Source organism: Hermetia illucens, chromosome 4, assembly GCF_905115235.1.
Source record: "Hermetia illucens chromosome 4, iHerIll2.2.curated.20191125, whole genome shotgun sequence".
Lineage (NCBI taxonomy): Eukaryota > Metazoa > Arthropoda > Insecta > Diptera > Stratiomyidae > Hermetia > Hermetia illucens.
In genome coordinates this window covers 165,734,450-165,745,286 of record NC_051852.1, presented here as the reverse complement: position 1 = coordinate 165,745,286, position 10,837 = coordinate 165,734,450, and the positions used below count along the sequence as shown (strand labels likewise).

Sequence of the window (10,837 nt, the reverse complement as noted above, 5' to 3'; positions counted from 1 at the left end):
GCAAATTACTGCCCTGCCAAAATCTGGTAACCTATAGAGGAAATAGAGCTGAATTGAGGGGTAATAGGGCGAAATTTTCCTAAGAACGTGATGAAAACTAATTGCTTCGTTCTACTGGGAAGTCCAGAAGGGCATCATTATATAAACGCTGTCCTATCTTAGTTTAGTCAGGCTCATGTTGAATGACCTATCATAACCTTTTTAATAGAAACGGCCTTCAAAAGTAAACGAGGACAAAGCTGTTACTGAATTTTTTTCTACGTTATTGAATTCGAGGATGAAAAATCCGCCTTCTCTGAAGTTCTTCATCATCATGAATGGCGCAAAGACTGGTATCCTATCTAGATCTGCCTCCAAATATCTCGGTTTTACACCAAGGTCCACCGATTCAGCATCCCTATCTGGTGTCCATCTGAGGCAACGTCTATCGCAAATTCTCATGTTGGTGAAAATTCCCCAATAAAAAATCATTCGAAATTACCGTACCCACTAGTCCTCTACATAAATAATTGAATTGTCGGTAATTGGCGACCCTTAAAATGACAATCAGACTGAAACCAAACTTTACAAAATCAGCGCCCAATGTGGTAACTCTCGCATACAAATTTATTGATTTTCATTACAACGAAATTTCCTATTTGGAAAATTTCCGTCTGACTGCATCGCATAGGTCCATATCCTGACTAACGACAAATTGGTCACTTTCCAAGGCAACTCTCACCATAGTGGAATTATTTAAAACAGTTTGCCTGGACCAAACGAAGGATAGCTGGCAGCGGATCGTTAGCACTCGGAGCAGTTACATGCGAACCCCCTTAAATATTCATGAGCCAACTTCAAAGCCTGCTGCTGTCCAGGTCAGACGGAATCTAGGTCGTGCGAAACATTTTCGCAGGAACATGATTCGTCGTTCATGTTAATTCTCCTGGGACGGAGAGAGAACACCTTCTAGTAGACCACCCACTCAAATTGGTTGTGACGCTCCTGATCCGGGATCTGTGAGTCCGTTTGGTGTGACGATTGGGCCTCGGTCTAGTATGTAATCCCATACCCTGGTCCCTTTATCAATGTAGTCATGTATATGCATATGTAATCACCTCTCTGTTTCGTACGGTTGGTGATTTCACCTTTACGGCCGGGTTGTACTCCGCACAACCCCCTCCCCCTTCGAAGCACGAATACCGTACAAATCCTCAGGTAAACGGCAGTCGATTCTCGATGTAATACATAAGACGACGGCAATACACTACGCTGCCGCGTACGAGCATTGGGCCCTCTCTGTACAGCCCATGCCCATGTCGCGCAGAGTAGTGATATGTATTTGTGTTGAGGGCGTCACAGTTTCAGTGGCTGAACACAACTCACACATAATACATGCCGTCAACTGGCTCACCCACTCCCACCCGCAATCACCTTTGCGACTTGTCGGAGCCCAAGCCCAGGACGACTCGTACCGAAGTAAATGGGAGTAAGTGGAGCTCATGGAGCATCATATCGAGTGGATTTCATCGCCTTCAACGAAGGCTCGCCTATCGGAATCAGCGCCGGGCTCGAAGCCAGATACTGTGACCGGAGTCGAAATCTCTGTGCCTCCACCTCAGAGTGGGCGCCAACGTACAAGCATCCAACATTCAATTCCTCCAACGCCGAGTCCCAATTCAACTCGCGCAAAGTCGGCACAGGAGTCCCTCGGTATCGACAGTCTGCTCTTGGTGTTCGACGGTCTTGGACGTAGTAGACGAAGATGATGATGGTATTTGGCGGTGGTGACTAAAGATTTCATGCAGAAGATATTAACTCTGCTTCGCTCGAGGCTAGAACTCGTCAGCGAAAAGTGAGTGAAGTGTATTAGGCCCAAGTAGACCGTAAAGGAAATTTGTTAAGTTTACGTTAATGTGATAGTGCGAATAGTGGAATTTAGTGCAAAGCCAAATACTAATAGATAATTTGTCGTTAATTAGACGATTAAGGTGCTCAGTAGTTTCCGATCAAGCCAGTGGGACTATGGCATTGAAGATGCTTTACCGCGGACCTAGTTCCCGTTTAGAGACACTAATTGAGAAAATTCAGCAAAACAGCAAGGAAACCGGAAATGGTAAGACAACTAAACAGGATATCCTCCTCAATTGTTATCAATTAGGCTTAAAAAAAATGGTCCAGCATAGACACCATAGTTTAGATATCAGATATTTAACGCCTTTTGACATTTGTGAAACAAATTCAAATGAGCGCCCAACGTGGGCGAAAATGTATGGTGGTAAATCAAACCAATTAAATATATCTAACATATCTATCTAACACAATATATAGGGAAATAAGATACAGTAGTAATGCGAGAATGTTTAACTCCTAAATCAACTCTCAATTTCACTTCTTACTAATTAGCACTGATAATGATATTTATCCAAATAAAGTAGCGATATTTGATGAAAGATGAACATTTTCCATGCGTTAGAAATGTACAACTATTTATGCAACCATATCAATATCACCAGCGATATGTGAAGATTGTTGTCACAGCGGCGAATTTTTTTGTAGTCTAGTTCAGAGCACTTTTCGTAAGGACTTTCTTAATTCACTTTCAATGGATAGCCCTTACAATTATTTGGCATACCCGACCTTCTGTGTAAATTTACTTTGCTGGGTACTTTCATAGACATACCTCCATCTTGACATATTTTTGGTTACCAAATACTGACTTTATTTTTAAATACTTCAAACTACTATTTACATGCTTAACTCCAACTCAAGATACTTAATTCTTACTTAAGATACTCAAAACTACTCTATACAATCACACATTGCAGTACCTTATGCCTATCCTCTGTGTATCCCTACCAGGCCAGGAATGTCAAAAATTTACCAGGAGCACAGAAATATAGCCAACCTACCTTATTGGTAGAGCTGCCGAGTTGATAAATTTCGGTGGTCTTCCATTTTCCCTAAGAACTTTTCCATCAGATTCCGAGAACCAAGCTATTAAGGCCTGTAAGTCCGTCCAGGCAGGTGAATTCGGGGAATGCCTTGATACACTGAAAACACTCAGCTCGCTTAACGAGGTCAGGCTACTCTGGATTCCAGGCCTCATTAGGATAGAAGGCAATGATGCGACGGACGTGCTGGCCAATAAGCGAGCAGTGACGTCGCTACATGGACTAGAGTTCTTCTGTGGAATCGAAAATGAATTCTTGGCTATGGCACTGAAAAACGAAGAGGAAAGGCTAAGGGAACTGTATTTGACGAACCAGGGTGCTCATAGGGGGATACGAACCCAAACGCTCGAAAAATTGTTCAAACTCCAGCAACAAAAGCCTCCAAATCAAAGTAGGACCCTGAGGAAACCAGGGATATTTACGGACAGATTCTGTGAAGCGAGGATGAAACCTTCAAAACACGTTCAGGGACAGTGTTTGGCACTTGTGCAAAGTACATAGAAGCAGAGAGGAACACCTAATTCCAGATACAGGTTGAAATACTTAAAAATAGGAAAACTAATAAAGTTCCTTAAATGACATACTATACTTAATAGGTATACTATAACCAGTAAAGGTGTCCAACAGTTTTTCTAGGACGCAGATGGTATGTCTTATCAGGGTCTTGTAAAGAATCAGCTTGGCTTTGGTGCTAAGACCTATTTTCTTGCGAATAAGGTAGTAATTCCTACTAACTGTGCTGCAAGCTTTACTGGTAGCAAGCTCCAGCTACGGATTCAGCTTGAGGAGCTCGTAAAACTTCACTCCCAAATATTTAATTGTTTGTCAACTGCTCACAGTTGTCCTTCCGATTTTGATTGTCGAGCGTTTTCGCCTCATTTATTCTAATATCCAAACACCAGAAGTATCTGCAGAGGAGTACCTAGTATTTCTCTACTGCTTTGGTGGCCTTATTGAAACGGAGGTCTAACGCGAAGATGAGCGTATCATCCGCATATTGGATAACGTCAGTGCTGGTCTCAGGAATGGGAGTGTCGACTGTAAAAACGTTTTATAAGGTATGTCCTGGGATGGATCCTTGTGGTGCTCCTGATATTATTGGCAAGAGGTCGGATTCTTTCTTTCGGATAGCACTAACTTTGGAGTGGTTTTAATTATTGCCACCACAGCGAAAGAAGCTTGCAGATTATGGACCGAAAGCTTCTCACAAAAATAGTCTTTTCGGACTAGGAGGGCTGCGTCGGAGTTATTATCGTTCCCAAAAAAACGGTATATCCGGTGAAGTTCACGGTATGCCTGCTTTGAAGGCGATTCTCCGAAATTTAGCAAAAGCCTGCCTTCAGAGTGTCGATTAACAATTGGCACGTTGGCGTGCGAAGTTAGGAACACAAAATTACATGTGACAATAGTTAACTTCTTAACTTAAGGATATGTCGTCCAATTACAACGAATTGCTGCTGCTCCTTCTCGGACACGGAAGTGAGAACTTCAATCTATTCCCGGAAGCCACTGGTTGACTGTTTGGCGTCCCGTTAAACCGCTGATTTAGCAAGAGATTTCCTAGTGGTTTGAGCGTATGACACGCCTGGGCTGGTGAAACCCTATAACAGTTGAGCCACTGCTTCCTAGGCTGAAGATTTCTCAGTTGCCTTCCGGGTTTTGACAGCTCCTCGTCTGGTTATCATTTTCTTATAAGCTGGACACCTGCAATATTTTGCCGTGTTACCAGTTTAGTCACAGTTGCAGCAACGCAAAAGTTCCGTCGTGTATCTTGAGCACTCCCCATGCGGATGACTCTTTGTGCATTTAACATATATGTATGCACTATCGAGAAATATTGGGTTTTGCACCACTAATTCTACTTTTTCGAGAGTAATCTTTTGGTAAAGGACATACTTCAGCTTGAAAAATTCCCTAAACTCTTTGGAAAGCTCAAACTTGGCTATAAGATCACCAGATTTAGATTTGCTAGGGACCGAGGGATTCTCCCTGTGGCCTTTCAAAAGTGGGTGCTCTAAGACGAGTTCCGACATAATTTCTACCTCTGGAGACCGGGTAAATTTATGGACTCAGTACTAAAGAATGGAGAGGAACTTGTGATGGTGTTAAGCCTGACGGTCTGGGTCCCAGTGGCTTCTGAAAAAAACAAGAGCTTTATCACCGCTCATGTCTTCTAGGGTTGCCTTTAAGCCTTTGTCCTCCAGCAAGTTCAGTAGCTCCCTAACATTTATATTATATGCCTTAATTAGAGGAACTGTGGGCATTTTGGGCTTCGAGGCACTGGAGGCATACAAAGGACTGACACAACACTTTGGGAGCACTTACACTTTCATCACTCTTGTTTTTTATATTTTCTCCGCTGGCAGACAAATTTAATTGGGTCTTCTTATTGCTCCTCCTTGACGACCTCAAACCATCTTTTCTATGCTTCAGGTCCCTACTTCGGTTCATTTACTAGCTCCTCCCATGATAGACAATAAGACGAAGTCGCTGCTTGACACGGCTCGCGCAGTGGAGAGAAGTCAGTTGATGCTTCCGTTTGTCTTCATCAGTGCTGCGGTTTGTGGTTCCCCGTTCATAGCGGCGCTGCCGACACAGAGATTGCAAGGACTTCAAGGTATCCCCGAGTTCGCCAATCGTTTTTTTTTTTTCAACAGCACAATTTGAGTGCGTTGATCCTAATTTTGGACAGCACAGCATTATACTTCACTTAATTTTGAAAACGGGTCGGCACGAAGTGTTTAAAATTTTGTTGATCGGTCGCGATGTCCGGCGGCAATAAAACCCTTTGCTCACAAAATTTGTCGGTTAAGAGCGGCCGTGAGAACTTCCCCTGGGTACGAGCAGATGCGGATTGGTGGTAGCCCAATTCCTTTTTGCACCCATTTTGATACCCATTTGGGACAGATATTCTTGCATTCGCTATTCTCAACCCATTTTGACTTTCAGAACTTATTCAGAATAAATGCTGGTGGATCGCCAAAAAAACCTGCAGCTCAGCGTTGCACTAAAGTTAGTGCATACCTGCCTGGCTTATGGGCCAAATATCTACATCGATTGATTTTTCTAATATCTTTACCTCTCTCCAGTTTAACACTCGTACATCGCAATACATCCTCTCAGGATCTTGCAAATGCGGGGGTGACTTCTCTAAACATATTGGAAGAAGGACTAAATAATTAATTTCTTTTGCACTGGTAATTCACGGTTCAATTTCTTCTCTCTTGGTGCCATCTTTAGAAAGTTAGAACCCCTTTCTTACACCCACGTTTTTTGGTCCGCGGATCCGTCATTTGGGGCATAGCAACCAACCAAAGAACGAGGATTAACGTCCAGGACAGAGGCGCTTTTTCCACCTGTTGCCACTTTCGATCACGCTGCTCTCAGAGCAGAGGTGAGGCGGCGTCTGAAGAGTTGCCTCTGCCCTGGACGGAACCGTTAGTCCTTGTTCTTTGAATGCTTAGGTGCTATGCCCCAAGCGAGGACTCCGTGAACCAGAAAACGTGTGAATAAGTTGCTCTCCATTTGGTTCGGTCCAAAATCATGTGGATATGGACTTAGTTTCCTTCATATCCCGAACAATTATTATATTACTTTCTCGTCACTGCATATCGAACGTAGCTTCTAGATATTAGTTTCCGCAGAGAGGATATATTGATAAAGATAGCTACATCACGAAGTCTCACTATCGAAGACAATAGAAGTTTGTATTCTGCCCTTCATTATCCAGTATATCCAAGGATATCAATTTTTAGCCTATATCAAAAATAAAAACAAAGACCAAAACGAAATACACAGCTTTACCAGTCAGAGTTCTTCTTCGCCTTCTTTAGTCTTTGTCCCATTTCCATGGAGATCGGCTGCTTACCACCGGATGCATTGTTCAAGATCTTCTAATATATCAAGTAATAATTGTTTTGGTCAGCCTTTGGCTCGTTTCCTATCACCTTGGATATCCGCATACCATAGAAGAGACCCTCTGTTCCAACTACAATAGGTGCCACACCATGTAACTCGCGAATGTGAATACGCTTATCTCGGACATAACTGCAGCGAGCTACACCCCTGAGCCAGCACTACATCCGCGTGCTCATAGCAGCAAGGCGGCGTTCACTGCCTCTGGTAGTCGGCCAGCACTCAATATCGCAGACGTAACTTCGTCAATGGTTGAGGACACCAACCCATAATAAATAAATAACTCAGTTCTTGTCAGGTCGTGGTCAGTGAAAATGATCCTATCGGTTTCATTGAAGTCAGTCGTCAAAAACTACGCTTTTTCAGATTTGCCCGTAAAACATCCTGCATAAGGCGATCATACTATGTTAGGAACAATTCCTGCAGATCAGCTTTGTTAGGAGACTTTAGGAAAACATCATCAAAAAGCTTTGTTAGGATGTAGAGGTGGAGACGTTTCTCAGGCCGTTTTTTCATGACCGACCGCGGAGCGTATATTGCATCAGTGGTATCACTTTTCTTGACAAATCCAAGAATACAAATGGGAATACGTCAAGAATTCATTCCAAAATCTTCATAGCGTGGAATACTAACCAAATCGGCTGGAAATTTAACATAACATTGATCTATAGATATAGAGTGGTTCATAATCCTTTTCCCTTTTTTTGACATTCTTGACAGGAGCTCTTGTTACCATACCATCGAATTTCCTACAAAGCGCAAATATTGACACCTTTCTCCTGCAGGGTTTCTGTAAGTACCTTCCGTCTTACCAGAGAAGGTTACAAATATTAAGCGCATAGGCACAAATTTGTTTACTGGGATTAATTTTCTTCACTTCCTAATGCAGGCCCGCTCTGGTACTCTATCACGTTACAAGCCATTTTTCCAAAGCATTTTCCTCCTCCTTTCTCAGCAGGTTGTGGATTACCTTCATTAATTTTTCCATCGCACTCCAAACTGTTTCAGCAGCTAGCATGTGGTTCACGATATTCTCGGGCTCAGCTCTGTGTGCGGCGAACCTCAGGCAGTTAGAAACAACATGCTCCGCATCCTTCGGAATCATCTTGCATGTCGGACAATATGGGGAGTCGTCAAGGTCGTAAGGTATGCACGGTATCCTCCATATCCGCTTAAGAATTGAATTAGGTCATAGCTACCTTCACCATGCCTTCGTTTGATCCATTTTGAGACATCTGGAATAGTCCTGTAAGACCAACGTCCTTTAGGTGAATCGTCCCATCTTTTTTTGCCACTTCAAAACAACTTCATTTTGTGCTAATTGCCGACAATAATTATGATTTTATCGACGTTTGCTTCTTTGGTTTGGTGATCAAAACTACCTCGGTTTTATGCTCTCCGAGCGTCAAACCAACGTCCTCGTTTTTGAGGACCTCGATCTCTCAATATCTTGTCCCACTATAGTCACCCCCATCTCGCACTTTTAAAATTCAATCATACATTACTATCCACAGAAGAGGACCGATCCTTAAGAAAACCCACAGGTCCCTTGTCCGAGCACAGCAGCCTCTCCTGAAGAAATTCTCTGACTGTACGCACCAGGTATTTGGGAGTGCCTAATTAGGCTGAAGCCACAATTATTTTGCTCTAGTAGTATTGAAGGCATTCTTCACATCGGGAGTGACCATTGCGCAAGATTTATTAGCCCTCATTACTTCCTCTGCAATTTTCGTCACAACACCAATCGCATTGATCGTAGATCTTGCCTTTCGAAATCGGAACTGCCTATCTGAGAGACCGCACTCCCTTTCTATGATTGGTACAAGCCTATTAAAGATGACCCGTTCGAAAAGCGGCGTTCGACGCCGTTTAATAGGCATATAGGCCTATAAGATGAAGGCTCACCTGAAGGTTTACTTGGCTTCGGGATCAACACAAGCTTTATTTTTCTGAGAAAATCCCTTCTTCGAAACACGTTGTAAATGCTTCAACGAAGCACCTTGGAACTGTTTTGACGGTCACTGCCAGAGTTTTACACGGAATGCCGTCTAACCCTGCGGCTTTATTTTCAACAATCTTCTTCGCAGCTTCGAGGACTTCTTCAGTGGTTACCTCGGGAGTTTCATCGAGATCTATCTGGATAGTGTGTACGTTCGATTCACTTGAAACTTTTGGGAAGAGAGCACTAATGATATCCACCACTAAATCAGAGCTGGCGATCGGTGGTCAACGTGTACCCTTTATTGGTGCCATGTGTGCCTCCTATGCAGCTCTCTATGGGTCGGAGTCCGACCCCTTGCATAACCTCTTGAAGTGCTCAGTTTTACTTCCAGAGATGGCTGCTTGCAGTTCTTTCATTGCCTTTTTATATCGGCTTCAGACTCAGACTCGGATCAGTTACTTTAAGGGTCCTTTCTCAGAAACTTTCCAAACTAGGAATGTAAAAAGACATAAGGTGATCCATGGATATGGTACCTAGACCTCAAAATACTCTCCATACCGATGTCTGTTTAATACTGGCAAGTTTGGTGGAAAGCACACTATCACTAACAGTCATTTGTCACTTTTGTGCAAATTTTTTCATTTTAAGACTTTGAATGTCAGTATCATACTAAGGTAAGTGGTTTGACAAACTAAATGCATAAACATTACGAACTTGATACAAATTGAACAAATCATCATCATCTTCATCATCAACGGCGCAACAACCGGTATCTGGTTTAGGCCTGCCTTAATAAGGAACTCCGGACATCCCGATTTTGCGCCGAGGTCCACCAATTCGATATCTCTAAAAGCTCTCTGGCGTCCTGACCTACGACATCGCTCCATCTTAGGCAGGATCCGCCTCGTCTTCTTTTTCTACCATGGATATTGCCCTTATAGACTTTCCGGGCTGGATTATCCTCATCCATACGGATTCAGTGATTCGCCCACCGTAACCTATTGAGCCGAATTTTATCTACAACCTGACGGTTATGGTATCGCTCATAGATTTCGTCGTTATGTGAGAAAATGCGCAAATCTTTAATCCGTTGTCGTTGCCGGGTTCGTCGTTGTAAGATCCATCCTGTCCGAGGCTCCTTTCGTGGCTTCATAACATCGGTTTTCCATGTAGGGTTGTCAGCCTTACAGTTGGTACATTTTGTCCCATTTTTAGGCGCGGTAGACTCGCCTTCATCTTTCTCCGTCTGCAGTTTTTCATAAAGAAAGCACTCCCAGCGATCACCACGTACAGCTGGAGATAGGGTTTGGTAGTTGAGCTGTTGGTGTTGGTTCAGCAGGCGTTTCCCAGGTTTTATGCTCCATCGTGGGTACGAATCCACATTTCGCCCTGGGACCAATACTACCCTTTCACCGCCAAATAGAACAAATTCCCACTTAAATATGCTTATGTCGTTGCTTTCATACTTGAACCGTTTAGCTTCGGGTTTCCCGACTTGTAATTAGCTTCTTCCTGGTTCAAATGATCTACTGAGGCGGTGGAACTGCTATTCGTCCGCAAACCTTCTCGCTTTGTCACTGCAATTTCCTAGGCCAGGTGTCTATATCAAATTTTCGTCCATAGTATGGATAATATTTGCCTTAGGGTTCAGATTTCACATTGTATCTGAAGCCAATTCCCAAGATGTATTAAGAAATATCCTGTAGAGACTTTTGGCTTTCATCGCCAAGCAGGCTCCAGTGTCTCTCTCCCTTTGCAGGACCATCTGCAAGGTACCTCGCTTTCGATATTTCATTCTTCCAGATTGCGTAAAATTTAAAGTAATAACAAGATTTCTTCACAAAGAATAGGTCATTGCCGAAGAATTCCATCTGACTAACCTCCTCGGTATGCTCTCCTTTATAATAACTTCATCTGTGGGATTTGAATTTGCGAAATTGTGGTCAATTGTCCAAACTACCCTTAATTTAGATCTAAGCGCCTGCTCTGTTTCACGGCGCACAAAGTGCCATCCGCATTACGCTTAACTATCACAGCCTTAGTCATC

The 10,837-nt window shown here is 43.2% G+C and overlaps 1 protein-coding gene across 1 annotated transcript in view; it reads left to right on the top strand.

The window, feature by feature from the left end:
• Positions 1-1,631: 1,631 nt before the first annotated feature.
• LOC119656182 (zinc finger protein 423 homolog) overlaps positions 1,632-10,837 on the top strand; it is a 36,371-nt gene continuing 27,165 nt past the window's right edge. The window contains exon 1 of the mRNA XM_038062532.1: positions 1,632-2,095. Within this exon, the coding sequence (XP_037918460.1) occupies positions 2,005-2,095 (91 nt within the window). The 5' untranslated portion in view covers positions 1,632-2,004. The remainder of the gene's footprint in view (positions 2,096-10,837) is intronic.